Raw genomic sequence first — 21,103 nt, 5'->3', positions numbered from 1 at the left:
ACCATAACAATAAGCAAAACGGCACTGGCCAAAGTGATCAAAAGATTCAGTAAGTACAATCAGTGAAACATATCACAAGAGTGCACAATCCAAGAAGCATACGTGTTGCTGGACAATAACAAGACAGATAACAAGATCATACAACAATACGCTCGGCTGCGGGAACACTTGTTATTCCAACATTTCTGACATACAAGCAAAACTGCACTCCACCTCCAATCTCTGACAATGAGACAGAGAATTTTTTCATTGAAGTTGTTGATCTTTTTGGTGCGCTGTCTATTCCAGTAATGTTCACATATCTAACATTCTCTTAGAGCACCATGTTCAAACTTTCAGATCCCTTTCTCCATTCATCAATGTGTCCTTACTTCATTACGGCTGCATAGGCAGTTCGCCTACTCACCCGACAGTTGCAATTACTATTCGTACCCTTGACGTGTTCCAAAAAAGTCATTGGGTATGCCCAAGGTTCAGCATCCATGCTGCCGTGAAGATGCTTTGTTTCATGCATAATGTGAGTGTTTTGTCATCCTCTTGTACATATTCTTAGATTGCCCTAGCTTTGTTATTGTCAGCACCTAGCCGAACAGATGCACACTGCATTTGACATATATCTTGAAATACATTGTTGCATTAATAGCCAACTGGACAAGTTCCTTGGACATGACACAGAGAACTGGCACATGCTGAATTCTTGTCCAGCTTGCCAATATAAGCTGGTCAATGAGCCAACTCTGGACTTCTTGATTCTGTGCGCATGTGATGGGAATAACTCAGCCAAACTTGTTGATCCTGCAGTACGTAGCGGTGAGGAATGTCTTGACCCTCGCTCAGGGCTATCATCCATCTGGCTCACGAAGTTGTACATTGACCAATTTAAAGATGAAGTCCAATCTGCCTGGGCACATCAAGCTAGGCAACAACCTAGTGACCCTGATGATCTGTGGATAGACGAACTGGACTCGAATGATTCTGCAGAGCCACCCACCATATGCGTTGACTGCTGGTGTAATGCAGCACCCAAATCATGCAAGAAAATGTTTGCTATATTTAAGAAGTCAGGGATCTTTGTCACAGTATGCCAGCATGGGTTTCTCCTTACCATTTGTGATATGATCTGAAGCGGCGAACTGTATTTCAGTTCCACCTATCTAATGTTTGATATGCAGGCTAACACATTGACAGGATGAAATACCCAATTGCTAGTGTGAAGAAGCCCATGGACGTCTTTGGCAGCGATATATTTTATGGGTATGATATCAAATGCACCTTTGAAAAGATTATACAATGGAGTTCGCTCGCTGACGATGCCAAATACTTAAACCTGCAGGGTGTTGTGCCTGCCTTTCACAGACATGCCCACAACCATCTTTGCCAAGTTGAGCATCACTCAAAGTATAAAGTCGGTGCTGGGAAGGAGGATTTCGAGACCTGTGAATGGCTTTTCTCTGAATCTAATGCACTTGCTGCCCAAATTCGCAATGCCACAGATTTTCACCATCACCAAGCGCTTAACGAACATTTCTCTTTTGCCGATTTGGACAAATTCGCAGCCCTACATATGTCACATCATTTTTGCAGACTCCATGCTAACCCTGAATGTAGCCGACTTCATCTATAATAATTATGTCCAAGCACTGACAATTATCTCTATGACAAATGTATTTCTTGCCAACTTCCACACATCAAATGCTGCCATCAAGCCCAACTTTGAAGATAATCTCAAGGATGAGCACCAGGTTTTACAATGCCTTGCACGCAAGAAGGAAGAATCCACTGTGGAAGTTGACTATGTAAAAGCATTGAACGAGTATGATGAGGCTCAGTAAGTTTTTTGTTTGGCCATGGGCAGAAAATGACATTAATACTATGTAAGGTGTTCATATGAATCTGCGTGTGTGGTGTTCAGTGGGCTTGATTTACGGCTCAATTATTCTACAAAGGAATCTGGCGACATACGCTGCCATCATTTGCATGCTACTAACAAATGTGATCAGAAGCTTGAGATTGTCACCAATTATGAACATCAAATGGCACTGGACTCAATATGGGGTCCAGACCACCCTGAACAGATGAAGGCACAGTCACACATTACCAATTGGCTGTTCCACAAGGCTGTAGATGACATTGAATGCCTTGTTGTCATGCGTCTGCTTGAGTTGACTAAGCTACAAATGAGTGGTCTAGGTAAGGCTTCACAATATAATTTCGCATTTTTAACACTTGTCTTTGTAGGTTATAAGCTTCGCACTCAAATCTCCAAGGTGCTCAAGAGTTGTGCAAATGCAATTCGAAACACCCTTACTTGATACAACAAATATGGTGCTCTCCTAAGCCCTCCCCGCCCCCCATTACAATGGGACCAGATCATAGAGTATTCTTTCCTTGCCGAATTTGACTTGTTACAGGAAACAGATGGGGAGATCCAATTGAAGAGTTGGGCCAACCCATCTTACCAACATGCATCCACACAATATTTTGAGCACCAGTGTGCTAATGAAGAGATTCGTCGGTTGAATGTCGAGGTTGGACATTTACTCATGAAGATGCGAGATGATGCCATTGATTACCCCCATGCCATCACACAACTTCAGTCCAATGACCCACCCCTTGCAGCCGAACTCCAGCATCGCTGGACACAGCTTTGGTCCATCAATGCATGTCACATTTGGCGCATACAGCAGATTATGCAGCTTCCTGGTTATAGCGGGCCAAAGAGTCCTGGCAGTCGTGTAGGTTGTCAGATTGATGTTGCATGTGCTTCTCCCTGTGAAGCTGTGCCACATGAACAGGATAGAGAGGAGGGAGACAGAGATGATACAGAGCTTGGGCAACAGTTGGAAGACATATAAGCTTACATTGAGGGACTAGATCATCACTGTGTAGATTTATAATTTGCAGAATAGTCATACCATTGTCATGTAATAGCTATAGATCATCGTGTCAATGCCTTCAATGCTGGATTGTGAAAGTATAATGCCCCGAGTCTTTTGCACATTGTTTGGCCATGAAAATGAAATATGCACTGTGCACCTTTGAATTTAGTGACTCAGACAGTACACTAATATCTGTGCATTGATGATTGATTTACAACTGAGGGCTTATGATGCAGGTATATAAATCAGTACTTAATAGAGTGAGCTACTACTGTTCTGAGTCGTTATCTATCATGTGCAATGCAATAAGTCATTTGCATTATCTATTGTTGCAGTGAGCAATTGTAGTGTGTTCACCAAGATATTTGCGTGTAAGCCTGGTGGCTTACATACACATGACATATGGTTCATTGCATCATAGACACCTCTTTCCCTTAGCTTGTACCTTACCGTTGTTGTTGTCATCTTGCAATCCAGAATGTGGTTCTGTTTTGTTTTGTGTGTTTCTTCAGTGTTTCTTGTTGTTGGCCACGACTTGTTTCCACTTTTTTCAAACTTCAACCACTGTTCCTTTCTCCCGCCGTTGTCTACGCTGGATCGGTCTTGTAAACCAAAGCATCACACTACTAATACTAGTTCGCGTGTTCTACACTCAGACTCGCACTCGCTGGACAGCAATAAGCGTCTACCTGCTCCTGTCACCACTACGAGGAAGCATGATCCACCTCCACATCTCACGGTGCCTCTGCCTCCATCGAGTATGCCCGGTGTGGGTACAACAAGTGCAGCAGAGAGAAGTCAATCTACTACACAGTTGGGTCTTTGCTGCCTGCTGCCTCGTTTGGAAACAAGCACGTTCGACCCTTAAGGGGATTGCTACTGGGGAAACACTAGTCTCTGTCTAAAGGGACCCTATAGGATGAAGGATCCGCAAAAGTGGATGAAATGGATAGGATGTGAAACGTACAGATTCGTCGGATGGAGCGGATGATACTTGCGGATCGGACGGGATGCGAATCAAAGTCGAAGGAAGTTCATTAAAGGTTGGATGGATAGTGGGTATAAGTCAAAGCAACCTTCTGGTAAGGTGTAGGAAAAGTGGGAGGAAGTTACATGAAGTAAGTATTTTTCGAAACCCTCCATGCTTATAGGGTACAGTATTTTCAAGGAACATAGATATATAGGTAGCGAGTCTAGACCGTGCCATAAGCTATCTGAAAAATACTGGAGTGTGAGAGGATATGTCTGTGTTCAGTCAGTAACAAGAAAATGCGTGTGAGTATGTACCAATGAGGTAGAATGGATGTGGACAGGATGGATGCGCGAGCTATAGGGGGAGATCCGAAGGTATCTGCATGTCATCCGAAAAGCGGATGTGTATCGGATGGAATGGATAGGTGTTGGATGGACGTCGGATGGATGCCTGATGCATCGGAAAAGTGGTGGATACAAGCCTAGCGTAGGGATACTCCCTACACCGGTTCACCCATGCCATCTTCCAGTTCTGTCACTCCCCCTGTCCAGGATCCTGCCACGGTTTCTCAGCTCGTGCCATCACCTACACTACTAGTACCCTTGCGAGCTTCTAAAATGTCGAAAATTGACATCCCCACCTTCTCTGGCCCACTTGAACCAGCGGCCATCAATGCCTGGCTTGGCTGTTGTGAAGACTCTTACCTTGCATGGTCTGCCCTCAATGCAGGTCAAGTTATGCCTCCACAACTTCGCATTGTGCTTGCTGGGCTCAAGCTTGACGAACCTAGCACCAGCCTCTGGTGGAGCGAGAATCATGATGTACTCAAGCAGCTGGCCACTTGAGAAGTTTTCACCTTGCGCTTCAAGGACCATTTCATTCCCTCTGGCTGGCGTCTAGATGCACTTGCTCACTTCTACGCTGTCTCATAAGGCAACAGCGACTTTCGCTCATTTGTCGCTAACTTACAAGCGGCTTGGAACACACTTGGTTCAGCAGGTCTCGGATACACTATCAGTGATTCAGTCTTCAAAAACCACCTCTTGTTTTGCGCCCAGTCCATCCTCCAACTGCGTGTTCACACAATACCAAATCTTGGGTATGAGAACTTGAAGGTTGATGCTCTCATCAATGTCATGGCAACAACTTGGTCTAGTCTTGTCGTGGAAGGCCTGACAAAGTCATTGCCCACTAGACCAATGTCTACTGCTCCCTCTACATCAACCATGCCTAGACAGAAGCCTGCATACCCTCTTCCTGATCTCAGCTATGCAGAGCATGAAGCATTGCATTCAGCCGGTGGATGTTTTCATTGTCACTTATCGCCATCTGACACTACCTGGAAACCACATATTGCTCACAAATGCCCAGGTGACCAAAGACGCGGAATTCCCCCACGTGCCCCTCGTCAGGTGACAACTGTGGCAGCAGTCACTATCCCTGAAGGCTACAAGGAAGTCTTCTTGACACACGGCAACCCCAGTGTCACAGATTTCTCTGATCCTAATGCTGGTCTCGTCGCCACTCTTATACCCTGTGATGTTGTCATGCCATCATGCATTCTCGAAGGTGACTCCAACAGTGATAATTCGGAGGAAGATGATTATGGTTATGGTTATTAATATTCCTTCCTTCCTTTAATTGTTCCACAGTTTATGTTTTCGTTTCTTGGCTGCTGACACTAGCTTATGTTCCATGGACTCTCCCGCCTTTCGTACGCCTGTGGTTGTTGCCCCTTCCCCTGTTTGTGTGTTGCTGGGACTCCTTCAGACATTAGTTTGCTGATTGATAGCTTTTTTTGATAGTCTGGGAGGGTGTAAGCCTGGTGGCTTACATACACATGACATATGGTTCATTGCATCGTAGACACCTCTTTCCCTTAGCTTGTACCTTACCATTGTCATCGTCGTCTCGCAATCCAGAATGTGGTTCTGTTTTGTTTTGTGTGTTTCTTCAGTGTTTCTCGTCGTTGGCCACGACTTGTTTCCATTGCGCTGCCAGACCTTACATAAATAAGCAAACACTGTTGCCTCATTGCAACCTCCAGTCATCTCAGTTATTGTCCATCATGTCCTCTAACCTGTTAGACTGGAAGTCCTCTGCATTCAACAGATCTCCTACAGTTAATGGCATTGAAGAGTGCAAGGCTCTACTTTCTTGCCCTGAACATCTCAATTCAATTGCTGGATACGACCATCACTAGAACTCAGCGCTCTTATCTTTGATTATGCACGGATTCCACAATGATGATGGGCATCTAGAGCAGACAAAAGGCCTTCATCCACTTACTAGTGAACACTATCTCACTGGGTATTCTAAAGCTCAGCCAGCTACAAAGGAGGACAGGCTAAAGAATTGGTGGGCTTGAGTGACTCATGCAGAGCAGATCTTGCACACTATATTTGACCTGGCAAGTGTTGCCTCTTATTCACACCTTTCCTTCTGCTAAAATGCATGTTCAGTGCACCACTTTAGATAGGTTGACAGGTGGTTCAACAATTGTCCTGCATCATCCTGGTACTACATCTCCAACCTTGGACATCTCTCCTGAAAACCTCAAGGCTGAAGTTTATATCAATCCCAAAGTGCTCTTGGACCATCACGAGCTTCACTCGGTCATCGCTCAAATTTCTCAACTCTTTATCACTGACTATGCAATGCCTTTGGCCCGAGCCTTTGCAAAAAATTGGATTCAGAATAATTGGAATGGCAGTGGCTCTCAAATGCCTTTGAAAGGCAAGACAACATCGAAAGGCAAAGGGCGAGCCAATGTCATGCCTCTTGTTCCCTCACCCGTCTCACCATCATCGACACATTTCACTTTTCATGGACGTCCTTGAGGTCTTTAGAAGGTCTCATGAGTTCAAACTCCATCTTATCATATATGTCTGTCTACGATGGCAGAATCATGTGGAAGCCAACTCAGATCCAACATACTCGGGAGGGTATCAGCACGAGTCATCTGGTCCGCAAAGAGGAGCCGAGTTGGAGGACTGCCGTACTAGCAGCGAGTGTACATCAGGTAAATCTTAGTTTTTCTCAGTTGAATTATTGTCTAATTGATTGCTCAGCCAATGACCCTTACTGTTCTCAATGAGTCCTCGAGCAGTGACCAGTATGAGAGACCTCACCCTCCGTCAAACAGTGATGATAGACGTTACCCTCCATCAAACAGCAATGATAGATGTTACCCTCCTGCAACTCCTATGAAGGGCAAAAGTGTATCCTCTGAATTGTCTCCGCCTACACCCATGTTGATCACTGCTAGGTCCACCTTTGAATTACAGCATTATAATGCACCAACACTTCTTCCTTTTGGGACTGAAATGGAGGAAGTCCTAGAAGAGCTAGGCTACCCGGATCATTTTCATCAGGTCTGCATATCAATCGGCAAAGATTACCTTCCGAAGCAGTGGATTATGAAATTGTGGGAGCTCACTGAGATCTTGGAGGAGCATGCAGAGGCCATCGGGAATGCTATGTTGACTGATTCTCAGGTGTTGCTCTCATAATACTTTTTGTACCATCTTTTTTTTAATCTGACCTTGTATGATTTGTTTAAAATGCTATTCAACCTCTCAGCCTGTCACCTCATTCGCCGTCAGAATTACTGTGATGGTGCTCCCAGTAACTGCTTGCTCACACAATCCTCGCTGGTTGGTTCCTCAAACACGTGCCCCATATATCAAAGTATTGAAAGAAGTGCGTCAGCAACTGACAGAGCGGCGACGGGCTAAGTGCCTTGATGAGGACCAAGAGATTTGAGCTGTTCTAAATTACATTCATGTGAAGGCCACAGAGTTGGCATCGAAGTTCAAACAACCTCGATGCCGCTACCTTGAGCGGTTGTCACTTGGTTCTGTTATCCACCGCCACAAACACAACAAGACAAGTGCCTGGCATGCCTATATGCACTTCAAAGGCATCCAGAACAATACCAGTAAGTTTTCCCCCATAGTACAACTACTGTACTTGTCACTAACTACGGCTGTCCTAGACAAAAGTTTCAGTGAGAAGTCAAACATCGCCGATGTTGTCAAGGAAAAAACCGAGTACCACCGCCTTACTGCTGAGGAGAAGGAACAGCTTATAATTGACTTTGATAAAGTCAAGAAGAGTTCTCAGGATTGCCCTCCAAATATCACTGCTAAATCACGTGCTGCTGAATGTTCCCGGAGTTTTCAGTTGGTGAGAGAAGAGGTGTGTACTTGCCGTGTTACATTTGCTTGTGTGTTTGACTAATACTTCATGAAGCTTGAAGCTCTCAAGGAATGTGTTGGTGCTGAAGCCTTCATCGTTATGGTTCATGGTGTTTCCGACTTCACCATAGTGCCGAAGGCATTCTTCACAAGCCCTGCAGCTGAACACTTTGTTCATTTATATCTATGTAAGGACATCACGCAAATGGCAACCAACTTCGAGAGCACTATACTGGCCAATGGCCCCATTATGAGTTAGTACCTAACCATTTTCTCCCGTATGCATGGCTCAATTTTATTGTAATCAAGACACAGCTGCTAATCATTGACAGTGTGTTGCTAATGTGAAGACTGCCATTCAAAATGGTCTTCGTGCATCACTTTGTAAGCCCCGCTTTTTTGTGTTTTAAATTATCCGCTGATTCACTGCAGGCAAAGTGATGAATAATCCCTCTGCAGTAATGGAATTCAGTTATAATGATCTTGTCCAATGCTACCACGTTAAGCTTGTAGGGTGGAACCACCCCTACTGGGCCAATCCCTCTGACATGAAAGGTGGCATCAAGAGCCTTGAGAACGTGGTCCTTGCGATTCAGGCCAATACCTGTAAGTTTGTAACAATAACACCACAGGAAGCCAAAGAGCGGATGCATTGTATCAATGATGGAGAGATTCTTACTCCTGACCTCAAGCCCTCGATGCCACCCGACTTGCTGACTCCCAATTCGACACACCTGGCCAACATTCATGTGGCTTTGTCAGAGCCTTATGTGCACCCCTCCTCATTCACAGATGAAATGGTGGATCTTGATCTTCATGCGCTTGATCACGGTAAATATTTATATCTACTCTGGTATAAACACTGTTGATGTTGTCTTTCAGCCACTTCTGAAAATGGACCTCTCATGGTACAGTTACCTCCCACTCCACCCATGCCTACTCCTCCTCTTCCAATGGCTTGTGAAGCAGATGTTCTTGTCACAGCGACCAACCACAGTAAGAGAACCACAGATGCTCTGCCTACCGGCACTTCGTGTTTGAAACACACTAGGAAACTCATGGAGAAAGGCCAATCTGAATTAGAGTCAAGGAACCATGCATGGTGTGGGCCAACAAAGAAGGGGACTCAGCGTTCAAAAAAGAGTAATGCACATGTTGAATCCGACCACGAAAACACCTAGAATAGCTTGGCAATATACTACATTTCATTTGCTCACCCTGTCTGAAGTAGTACAAGCTCATTGTCTATGTATCATGCCTCAATACTTAGCCCAATCACCCTCAGAATCTACACAGTCCCTCACACAAAAGGCTGAAGTACTTGTGTTGTCGTTGTACCGTCAAATGAACGAGTTGAAGACTGTAGCAATGTTGAACGTGTTCTGTTAGGTACTGTGCCAGCTCAAGAAGTGGAGGGGTCGGGGCTTGGCTTCAGCTCTTGCACTGCACCCTTAGCCGAGTATGTACCCCAAATTTGGAGCAGGTCTGACATTGTCTGACAGTAGGACGAGTGGACCACTTAGGTCCACTTTGAGGGTCAGGAGGTAAGAGCTACTAGCGGCGGGCCGACTAGGAGCGGAGCGGAGAAGGTGGAGGATAATGCGGAGGGTGGAAAGGAGCAGGGGGAATACTTGATAGTGGCGGAGATGTAAGGGAGAGACTTAGAGCACAGCTCTAAGTCGGAGCGGAGGGTCGGAGGTGACAAAAAGGTGAAACTTGTGTCTGGAGGAGGCAAGGTCCTACTGAGAATTCTCACAAGTAGAAACTGTGAGAAGACAAGTAATATTAAGACTGAGGAAAATATCTAAGTACAGGATATGTTATATACTTCTAAGTATGAGGCAGTGGTCAGGATAACTATGTTGTAAAGCTATGTACCAAGGATATAATTTGTAAGTACTTACACAGGCAAAGACATAAGTCAGAGCGGATATCAATATGTATGCGTCGGATCAGTGATCGAGCAGTAAGAGGAATTACTGGTGATCCGGAAGTAAGGGTCTATGTACCTAAGGGGAAAGTATATGTCTAAACGGGGAAAGAGGTTCCAGTTGAATGGAGATGTTATAGAAGGGGACCAGTTGGGTGGTTGAGCGGAAGCATAGGGGCGGATGTGGACAATGATTGGATGGAGCGGAGGTGTCACGAATCCCAAATACGAACCATTTTTCATTTCTCGGTTTTCCTTCGGCTACTTCCAGTACCTGAGCCGGTCACGTGACTCCTCGTCATATATCACCCATTGCTTCTCCAATTGGCTCCCCTACTCCACGGGCTAGAACAATCTTGCTTCCTAAAGAAGAACCGGTCGGATCTTGGGTTTCTATTTAGTAACTGTCTTACTCATTCGCTTATATATCATGATGTCATACTTAGTCATCCGCAGTATCGTACAACTCTTTTCTCATTGGCTGATTTCTTTCAGACTCCTATTCAATGTTATGTATATAAGTAGGTTAGTTAGTGTAAGTACTCCTTAGACTTAACCTCTTCGTTTCCTACACTTGTAGTGACCTAGACGTTTACACTCAATACCATCTTGTTCATTTTCCTCTTGACCGAGTCCTAGTGGTTGTGCGCTCGCCTTCATCATTATTGGTGAACATTGGTCATAACATTAGGTTAAGTCTATCTTACCACTCTGACTCGAACTTTATCCTGGACATCACTGTTCACGATAAACTTCACTGTGCTATTCTGCTTGAGAATTATCTCGCGGATTACATTTTATTCAACCATCATTCCCCGACACATTTTTGTATCTCAATCTCTTTACGTTAGTCTTTAGTAGAAGTGAACCAGGCCCTCATCTTACTACGAGCCGCCAGTTCATAAGGATCAGTGACATTTAGGTCCTGTTTCCGTACGTCTGCAGTTAGGCCCAAAACCCTGCCAACTGTACACTACCATATCTGCTTTCTATGTAACAGAACGGCACTCGCGACAGTCCTCTCACTGTCTAAAATACTTTACGATAGGAACCTAGGGTGCTAAAAGTAGACCCAAAAGTTCACCGTGTCTTTCGCGAACTCCTCTCGAGTTCTTTTAGGTTGACAAACTGCTACATGCGCTGTATTCGCACCTTCGTTATCACGGCTCTGCCATACAGATCTCGCCTAGTTGCGGCTAGAGCCCTCACACTCCACAGCAACATTTCCTGTTTGGATTCCAATTGCTCCTTCTTCCATGTCCGAGAATCTAGAAGAGCATGAGATCGTCACTTCAGAGGATACAGAAGTAGCAATGGCGCTGGCAGTCGTGCCGCCAGTAGATGCTCCAGACAGGGCGACCATCCACTCTCCAACACTGTTGGCATGGCACCACCCATTGGGATCTGCAGAACCATCCACCACCCCAACCGCAGGCCCTTCTGTACCCTTCGGCATCTTAGGGCCTGGGGAGACTACCATCACCCACAAGAGCATTTCGGATGCAATCCAAGTCATTGTCGAACAAGAAAGAAGGTACACCAGGCAGTTCATAGACAGTCTACAGAAGGAGATCAACGAGCTGCAAGCAGGTCTGGTACATGTGGACGACGAGATCGACTACCTGAAAATCAGGACAAGGGATTTGGAGAATTCCTTGACGGTCGCAGAGAGCCACATCACGGTTTTGCAGAACTTGCCTACAACAAAGATCCCAGGCGCTACATCTGGGACTTCAGGCTCTGATATCAAAATGGCGAAACCCATGGACTTCATGGGAGACAAGAACTCAATTGACATCGACACCTTCCTCACCCAGCTCGCAATCTATTTCACAGGATACCCTGGAGCAACGGAGCAGCAAAAGTGTACCTGTCTCATTTCCTTCTGCCAAGGAGCCACAGCCAAGTGGGCAGAGAGTGTCACACCTATGGCGCTCAGCGGCAAGCCCGGGTCCTATGCTAGCATCGTCAGCGACATGAAGGTCATGTGGACCGTCGTCAACAAGGAGGAGAAGGCAGCAAGAGAGTTGGAAGCTCTCCGACAAGGCAATCATACCCTCGGAGAATATACCCCCCTCTTCCGTCAGAAGCTCGCCTTCTGTCACTTCTCTGACTACGAGTTAATGCGCAAACTCCGCCATGGATTAGACCAACGAGTCAAAAACTACTTGGCCAACATCCACCCCAACAGGAAAGACACCCTGGAGGGATTAATCAGGGAGGCGCTCCTAGTCGGACAGAACCTCGAGGAGCTTGACGACGAGAGGAAGATGAACTTCGCACCACGACAACCTTGGCAAGGCTCCACTGTTCCACCCGCACCAGCTGGAGCACCCAAGACCACGTCTCAGGGAGGAAACACCATGGACGTTGATGCAACCAGAACAGGAGGTAGACCCCGACCTCAAGGACAACCGGGAGTAAAGTTCACATGCTATCGCTGTGGAGAAGAAGGGCATATGGCCCATAACTGTATGGGGAAGCCTCTTGACCCAAAGGGCAAAGGACCAGCTGTCCGCGCTGGCAAGACCGAAGAAGTTCCAGCAGTGAAAGCACTCACCCTGGAAGATATTAACCACATCGTCAACGAGAGGATCTGCCTCTCTAGTATGTACAACCCAGCAAAGAAAGAGGAGCAGAAGGGTTTTTAGGGAGATCAAAGTCGACTGCGGACTTAGATCAGAGAAATCGTTTTTCCATTCTCAGTGACTCGGCAATTATGTTTGCAGAAGTATCAGAAGTTTGTTCTGGGAATAAACAAGACCATTTCTACTTGCCAGTTACGTTGGAAGGGAAACACAAGAAAGCAGCTGTCAATGCTCTAGTGGACTGCGGAGCAACGAACCTTTTCCTCAGCAAAAAATTCATAGAAAAAAATCAAGTTCAAACCAAGCAGTTGTTGAAAGCAATGTCAATTCATAATATTGACAAAACAGACAATTCTGCTGGACCAATTACGAGTTACGCAGATTTGAAGCTTACCATAGGGGATCACGAGGAAGAAGTGGCCTTTCTGATCACAGATCTAGGAACCGATGATGTCATCATTGGAATAGATTGGCTACGATTCCACAACCCCAGTATCGATTGGAATGCAGGGAAGGTGGCATTAGACCGTTGCCCGGTTAAATGTCAAGAAGCCAAGGTCAAGGACAAAAAGACCAAGGCGAAGAAGCGAACAGCCATGAACTGTTCGATCCTTCTGGTGTTGCCCGATTTGATACCGGCAGAAGATGAGGATATCGAGGAAGCCTCTATCCATCATTGGGTTCAGTCGAACAGCCTCAGCTCTAAAATGCAAGGACATGTGGGTACTATACCTGCCAGGCTTGAGGAAGAAGAACAATCGGGCCTTGCTACTACTGTTGGTCAGAAGGTGCAGATCGAGGAGGTAGAGGATGAAGATTCATCACGGAACGTGTGGATCAGATACAAGAGCTCTGTAGCATCAGAGTTAGTGCAGCAGGAGGAAAAGAAGAAGGAAAAGAAGCCCATAGAGGAAATGGTGCCAGACTGGCTCCATGATTATCTTAAGGTCTTCTCCGAAGAAGAGTCTACTTGATTCCCCGAGTCCAAGAAATGGGATCACAAAGTAGACCTCAAGGACCCTAATGATCTTCCTCCCAATGCGAAAGCGTATCCCCTGTCTCCCGCCGAAAATGATGCATGTGAGAAGTGGTTGAAGCAGGAATATGACTTGGGACGACTGAGAGATAGCGAATCTCCAGTAGCAGCTCCTTTCTTCTTTGTTGCTAAGAAGGACGGAAAGCTCAGACCTGTCATGGACTATTGGAGGTTGAATGAGAAAACCATCCGAAATGCATACCCTCTCCCTCGCTCTCAGGACCTTATTGATCGACTCTCCGGTGCAAAGCTTTTTTTGAAAATGGACGTTCGATGGGGCTATAATAATATCAGAATGAAGGAAGGAGACCAATGGAAGGCTGCCTTCAAAACTCCTTTCGGACATCACGAACCAGTCGCAATGTACTTCGGCATGACGAACTCCCCAGCTACCTTCCAAACTATGATGGACCAGATCTTCCAAGATCTTAAGGAAGGAAAGGTCGTTGTAGTCTACATTGACGACATCTTGGTTTTCACCAATGGTGATGTAGAGAAACATCGGAAGGTGGTGCGCAAGGTACTACAAAGACTACAGGACAATGATCTCTATCTCAAACCGGAAAAGTGTTCCTTTGAAAAGAAGGAAGTGGAGTTTCTCGGTTTGATCATCAAGGATGGACACGTCTCTATGGATCCGGTCAAGGTTAAGGGAGTTCAGGAATGGCCCACTCCTACCTGTGTCAAGGACATTCAACGATTCATGGGATTTGCAAACTTTTATCGTCGATTCATTCTCGGTTTCTCGAACATTGCCAGACCCATGAATGAACTCATCAGGAAGGATGTACCATGGGAATGGACGGACAAGCAAGAGAAGGCTTTCAAAACTCTGAAGGACAGTTTCACTTCCGCACCAGTGCTAGTCATGCCAGATGCGAATAAAAAACAAAAGATAGAGAGCGACGCATCTGACTACGCTACTGGTGGTGTACTTTCTCAGTTGGAAGAAGATGGACTATGGCACCCAGTGGCCTTTTTTAGAAAATCAATGCAAGATGCAGAGCGAAATTATGATATTCACGACAAAGAACTTTTAGCCATCATACGTGCATTGGAGGAGTGGAGGCATTATGTGCAGGGCACACCTCATCCGGTAGAGATCTGGACGGACCATAAAAACCTTGAGTACTTCATGACAAGCCAGAAGTTAACTCATAGACAGGCGAGATGGTCCTTGTTCCTTGCAGAGTACAACTTCACTCTGCAACACAAACCAGGAAAGGTTAATGACACTGCCGACGCTCTGTCCAGGAGGCCAGACCACAGAGGGGGGGTAGAAAATGACAATTCCGATCGCGTGCTTCTGAAACCTGAGTTTTTTCATATCAAAGCCACAAAAAGAGGTCAGATTCTGATAGAAGGAGAGCATTCGCTGTTGAAGTGTATCAGAAACTGTACCGATTTAGATCCGGAAGTCCGAAATGCTATTGAAACACTGAAGAAGGCCCCCGTACAGTTGAAAAGAGGATTGGAAGAGTGGAATATGGAGGATGGACTCATTTTGTTCCGAGGATTGGTTTACGTGCCCAATAACAAGGAAATACATCACTCAGTGCTAGAGATCTTCCATGACTCGCCCGCAGCAGGACACATGGGACATGCCAAGACTCTTGAACTTGTCTCGCGGAACTATTGGTGGCCCCAGATGCAAAAGTGGGTCAATGACTACGTAGATGGATGTGATCAATGCAAGCAAACAAAGGTGCTACCGTCAAAACCCCACGGACCTTTGAAGCCAAACGAGGTTCCGGAAGGGCCATGGCAAACCATTAGCTGTGACCTCATCACCGATCTGACAAAACCAGATGATATTCCACATCCATCCGACCCATCCTAGACCCATCTGTGGGTATCCGTCTCCCATCCGATGCTTGCCCATGCACACATAGATGATCCGTCACTTGCATGCGTGGTCGGATGCAAGTGCATGCGCTCGGATACGTAATAAGGTGCATCAGATTGCTTCGGAATGTTTCGGGTGTACATGTAATAGTGAGTGCGTTCGATACAAGTCATGGACTCATAGGCGATACGCATGGTCGGTTAGCAAGCGGGTTTTTGCCCATATATTAGAGGTGCTTTGGTACATACTTTCCCTCAGTCGTTTCTATCACCTTCTTTGTCAGTGGCTGAGGTATGTCTTCACTTACATTCATTTATACCACAGTGTAGCTAATCTAGAGTAGTGCGGATTCCATCCGCTTTACTTAGGTGAATACAGTCGTTTCTATCGCCTCCTTTGGCAGTGGCTGAGTGCGGATTCCATCCGCTTTACTTAGGTGTATCCGTGGACCCGAACCGCATCACTTAGGGTACTAACGGATCACATCCGCTTCACTCAAAGTTTTGTCATGATCTACCCATCTCCCAGGGCAAAGACAGTATTTTGGTAGTCGTTGATCGTTTCATGAAGCAAGCGGATCTTGCTCCGACCACTAAAGATGTTGATTCTAAGGGAGTCGCGGACTTATTTCTCAATCACGTATGGAAGTTACATGGGACACCAAAGAAGGTGATCTCGGATAGGGGAACACAGTTTGTGTCCAAGTTCATGCAGGAAGTCTCGAAACGACTAGGAACCAAGTGGTCCATGTCAACAGTGTATCATCCACAGACTGACGGACAAACAGAACGAGTCAATCAAGAAGTCGAACAGTACCTATGACTCTTCACATCCTACTGTCAGAATGATTGGGTTTCTTGGCTTCCAATTGCTGAATTCACACATAACAACTCAGTAACCATCACTGGACATTCCCCATTCAAATGTGTCTATGGCTATAATCCTGAGTTTACGATTTCCCCTAATTATTCCAACACAATTCCCCATGCCAATCAGAGAGTAGCTGAGATGAAGGAAGCACAAGAAGAGACGAAGGCAATGCTGGAAATAGCGAATGATCGAATGAAGCGCTTTTATGACCATAAAGTAAAAGATGCACCAAAATTCAAACCAGGTGACAAGGTATGGTTAGACGCAACAAACATCAAACAATGCCATCTGAGCCAAAAATTGTCCGACCATTGTCTTGGACCATTCAAAATTGAAGAGAAGACTGGCGAGCTAAACTACAAGTTGAAACTCCCTGTTAAATATCGCGTCCACCCAGTTTTCCATGTATCATTACTCATCCCACATCAAACCTCTCAACTCGTTGATTGCCCACCGCTAAAGTGTCCATCGCTGGAGATTGTTGACCAAGTCCCAGAATATGAAGCAGAGCAAATATTGCAAAGCCGCCTATACAGGCGCAAGTTGCAGTATTTAGTAAAATGGAAAGGATATGCAGAAGCAGAAGCAACATGGCAGTCAGAAGAAGATGTGAAGAACGCGCCACTCATAGTAGCCGATTTTTATGCAGAAAACCCCAACACGGTTAAATCAGTGCGGATCTCCGCTTCAATTCTGACAACCCCTGATTTCCTCGAATGGAGACAGAAAAATATATGACCATCTTACATTCGCGAAGACGCTCATCCTAGAAAGGGGGTAATGTCACGAACCCCAAATACGAACCATTTTTCATTTCTCGGTTTTCCTTCGGCTACTTCCAGTACCCGAGCCGGTCACGTGACTCCTCGTCATATATCACCCGTTGCTTCTCCGATTGGCTCCCCTACTCCACGGGCTAGAACAATCTTGCTTCCTAAAGAAGAACCGGTCGGATCTTGGGTTTCTATTTAGTAACTGTCTTACTCATTCGCTTATATATCATGATGTCATACTTAGTCATCCGCAGTATCGTACAACTCTTTTCTCATTGGCTGATTTCTTTCAGACTCCTATTCAATGTTATGTATATAAGTAGGTTAGTTAGTGTAAGTACTCCTTAGACTTAACCTCTTCATTTCCTACACTTGTAGTGACCTAGACGTTTATGCTCAATACCATCTTGTTCATTTTCCTCTTGACCGAGTCCTAGTGGTTGTGCGCTCGCCTTCATCATTATTGGTGAACATTGGTCATAACAGGAGGTGGTCGGAAAGCGGAGCAGATATTGATATCGGAGCGGTGTGGGTACAACAAGTGCAGCAGCAATAAATTGATCTACCACACAGTTGGGTCTTTGCTGCCTGCTGCCTCACTTGAGAACAAGCACGTTCAACCCTAAAGGGGATTGCTACTGGGGAGTGCTAATCTCTGTCTAAGCGACCCTAATCAACCCTACCACAGGTAGGATGAGGATCCGCAAAAATGCGGAACAAGCAGAACTCAAGCAGAACAAGCAGAACTCAAGCGGAATGAAACAGAATGAAGTGGAACTCAAACGGATACAATGCGGAACGTACAGATTCGTCAGAACTTGCGGGTCAAGTCGAAGGAAGTATATCACAAGGTTGGATTGATAGTGGGCATAAGTCAAAGTGGTCCTCTAGTAAGGTGAAGGAAAAGTGGGAAGGTAAAAGATGGGATTCAATAAAAAACACCCAAGCCCTGAGTACCACTACTTAAAGGGAAGATTATTTTCAAGGAACACTGAGGTACAGGTAGTAAACTTCTCAGGAAGCGGAAGTGAAGGCAGGCAGTGCACATGGGCGCAATACTCCGGAATAGGGGTCCATGCCATAAGGGCATGTATCAGTGTGATCTGGATAATGTTAGGAACAATGGGAAGAGAGATACAGCGTACCAATGGACCTGGAAGGATGGGGACAGGACATGCGAAGGTTGTCCAACAATGCGTGGGAATACCAGATAGTGCGGGCGGGTTCCGAAGGATGCATGGGAATGCGGAACCCATTGGACGATGCACAGGAAATGCGGAACATGTGGAATACACGGAACTGATGTGAGATGATGTGGAAAGGATGGGGTTTTATGCCTACAGTGGGGGAATTCCCCACAGTGGTCGGATCAGGTATATGACATGTTCCCACAGAGTTGGTTGATCTGTCACAGGGGCCATGTGTGCAGAAAGCAGCACCAGGCTTGGTCCATCAAAGCGCTGAAGTACTTGTGCTGTCATTGCACCACCAAATGAAGAGTCAAAGACTGCAGCAGTGTTAAATGTCTTCCCAGAGTCTGTTTGATTTGTCGTGAGGGCCACATGTGCAGAAAGCAGAGCCAGGCTTCGTGCATTGATGTAGTAATAGAGTCAGGCCTGTAGTCTTCGTGTACTGCCAAAAATGTGGAAAGAAACAGTGAAATTTGGTGGGAGATGAGAGCTCATTGTGGTAAACAATGAGTGTGTTGTTTGGCAGGCATTGGCGGCATTGTTTGTATTGGTGTGATTGCCAAAATGGGCATGGGAAAGACATACCGGAAAGAGAAGTAAAGGCTGTTGGAGAAAACACGCATAAGTGACTGAAACCAGCTGGGGCGCACCACCAGTGCTCCATATGAATGCAGATGAACTTAATTAAGTGGCAGAAAGAGTGCCATTAAGCCACTTAACTAATTCAGATATGTGGGAATCATAGGTGGCCACAAATGAATACAACAGCACTATCATGACAACAATGGCGACTCGACAACACACAACACAACAACAACAACAACATGACAACAATGAACAGCTATGATAATGACTATGACTATGAAAACAACCTGTTCTCTTGCACTCTTGCACTTTAACTGTCTCACACCCTTACTCACTGTTTGCATTGATGAGTCCAGTAGAGTAGTTGCTTATTTTGCAATCCATTTGTTTTCATTTAATTTTACACATTTGACTTGAGTTAATATAAAAACAAAAAAGTGATTTCTAATATATTTGGAAGGTTCTGTGTAACTAGAGGGCTACTGTGGAGCTCTTGGAAGCTCTGTACAGACCATTGTAGTTTACTGATGTGTGTCATATACTAGATCCAACCACTCTGATGATATCAATATTCGCTCCGCCCAACTATATCCTTTCCACTCTACCCTTTGTCCACTCCACTTGTTCCCCGCCCTAGCACTTCCACTCAACTGCCTCATTGGTTACCTTCTGCATAGGTTCCATTCAACTGGAACCTCTTTCCCCATTTAGATATATACTTTCCCCTTTGGCACATAACTCCTACTTCCCAGATCACTGGTATTTCCTATAATCACTCAATTATTGATCTGTTGTGTACACACCGATATCCGCTGTAGGGAGTTATGTTACTCTGGGCTTGTATTGATGGTTTTTACTTACTTTCCTTAGTTTATGTACGCATTTTTACTGCTTATGTAAACAATCAATCTTCTTGAGCCACCACCATGAGCAGCACTCTTTTGATTCAATTTTCTCTCTGAGCACTACCTAGCTCTAGTCCAGAAACCCTCTAGGGTCGAATGCACCTCCTTGCAGGTATAGCAGCAGGCAGCAAGACCCAACTCTTTGCGAGTCGCTGTAGATGCTATCTGAGAAGAGAAGAGTATCATTGCTACTCTTAAGACATTATGGCTAGACTACTATGATGTGAACTACCTGAGCAACTTGGGCAAAAGCACGCAGCACTTTCCGATCCCGATCCACATATCCTGTGATAGAAAAGGTGAGCTGCGAAGGGTGGGTGGGAACAGAACCCTCGCAGGCCTAAGTGAACAGGCAATGGTCGCAGTCCGGATCACTGAAGAATGTGTGCAAGAAGTGATATCTGACCTCTGTGTTGAAGATGTCACGGGTGAAAAGGGAGCGGCGGGTGGGGAAAAGAAAAGAGAGGAAGAGAATTGTCGCGGATGACTGAGCTGATGAGATCGACAGATGTGGTACGAGAACAAGAAGGAGGGTACCGCATCTGTCGCTTGCGCAAAGACCAAATTCTATTCCTCTGCTCGTGTCTCGTTACGTAGTAGAATGACAAACTTTCTGCACCCAGCAGAATTGTAGTACCCACACTGCTCCAACTTATGTTTTCCTCTGTGGTAATACTTACAAATTGTATACTTAGCACATAGCCTTATGCTATGAACTACTGATCACTGCCTCCTTACTTAGATAGTTTCCTCAGTCTTAATATTACTTGCCTTCCCTCAGTTTCTGCTGGTGGGAATTCTCCATAGGACTTTGCTCACTTTTGACACAAGTCTCACCTTGTCATCACCTCTGCTCCGACTTAGAGCCATGCTCTAAGTTAAACTACTCTTACTTCCCTCTACACCATAAACCAATCCCCTTGTCCCTTTCTGCTCCAACTTACCCACCCATCCTATCATCGAACAATGTCAGTCCCACTCCAAATTCAGGGCATGTACTACTCAGCTAAGGGCGCAGTGCAAGAGCTGAATCCAAGCCCTGACCCCTCCACTTCTCCATCTGAGCACGGTACCTAACAATGTGCAGCTGCTTCAGTCTGGATGAAGATAGTTGAATCAAAGGTTCCAATCAACTCAATTGTAGCACTCAGCAGCAAGAGCTCCATGTTCCCATACAAGGATCTTAATGGTAAGTCTCACAGTGGCATCCCAGCAGTACATCCTTTTAATGATGATGTTTTTTTACTTACAGGCTCAGATGCTCTTGTTTGTGTTGCTGGAACTATCATGCTGGCAGCCTCAGGACACAGAAAGGGAGTGACAAGCACT

General features: G+C 45.6%; 2 protein-coding genes across 2 annotated transcripts; both read left to right on the top strand.

The window, feature by feature from the left end:
- Positions 1-496: 496 nt before the first annotated feature.
- Positions 497-2,855, top strand: EDB91DRAFT_1088352 (uncharacterized protein; the record flags this gene model as incomplete). Its single annotated transcript, XM_041316412.1, has 9 exons — positions 497-517; positions 554-573; positions 644-1,093; positions 1,189-1,436; positions 1,585-1,828; positions 1,913-2,190; positions 2,239-2,267; positions 2,412-2,735; positions 2,796-2,855. The coding sequence occupies 9 exons, from the start codon at positions 497-499 to the stop codon at positions 2,853-2,855; spliced, it is 1,674 nt and encodes a 557-aa protein (XP_041169422.1).
- A 1,501-nt stretch (positions 2,856-4,356) lies between these two features.
- Positions 4,357-9,232, top strand: EDB91DRAFT_1274880 (uncharacterized protein; the record flags this gene model as incomplete). Its single annotated transcript, XM_041324639.1, has 15 exons — positions 4,357-4,673; positions 4,911-5,151; positions 5,224-5,466; positions 5,658-5,668; positions 5,719-5,795; positions 6,174-6,210; positions 6,315-6,623; positions 6,770-6,874; positions 6,924-7,349; positions 7,435-7,554; positions 7,645-7,792; positions 7,850-8,052; positions 8,107-8,305; positions 8,484-8,882; positions 8,934-9,232. Exons 1-15 carry the CDS (start codon positions 4,368-4,370, stop codon positions 9,230-9,232), a joined length of 3,123 nt encoding a protein of 1,040 aa, XP_041169421.1. The 5' UTR covers positions 4,357-4,367.
- Positions 9,233-21,103: the final 11,871 nt, after the last annotated feature.

The sequence above is a fragment of the Suillus paluster genome, assembly GCF_016628075.1.
Source record: "Suillus paluster strain FC165 chromosome Unknown EDB91scaffold_186, whole genome shotgun sequence".
Lineage (NCBI taxonomy): Eukaryota > Fungi > Basidiomycota > Agaricomycetes > Boletales > Suillaceae > Suillus > Suillus paluster.
The sequence above is the reverse complement of the archived record's forward strand: the minus strand, read 5'-3'. Positions and strand labels throughout refer to the sequence as shown.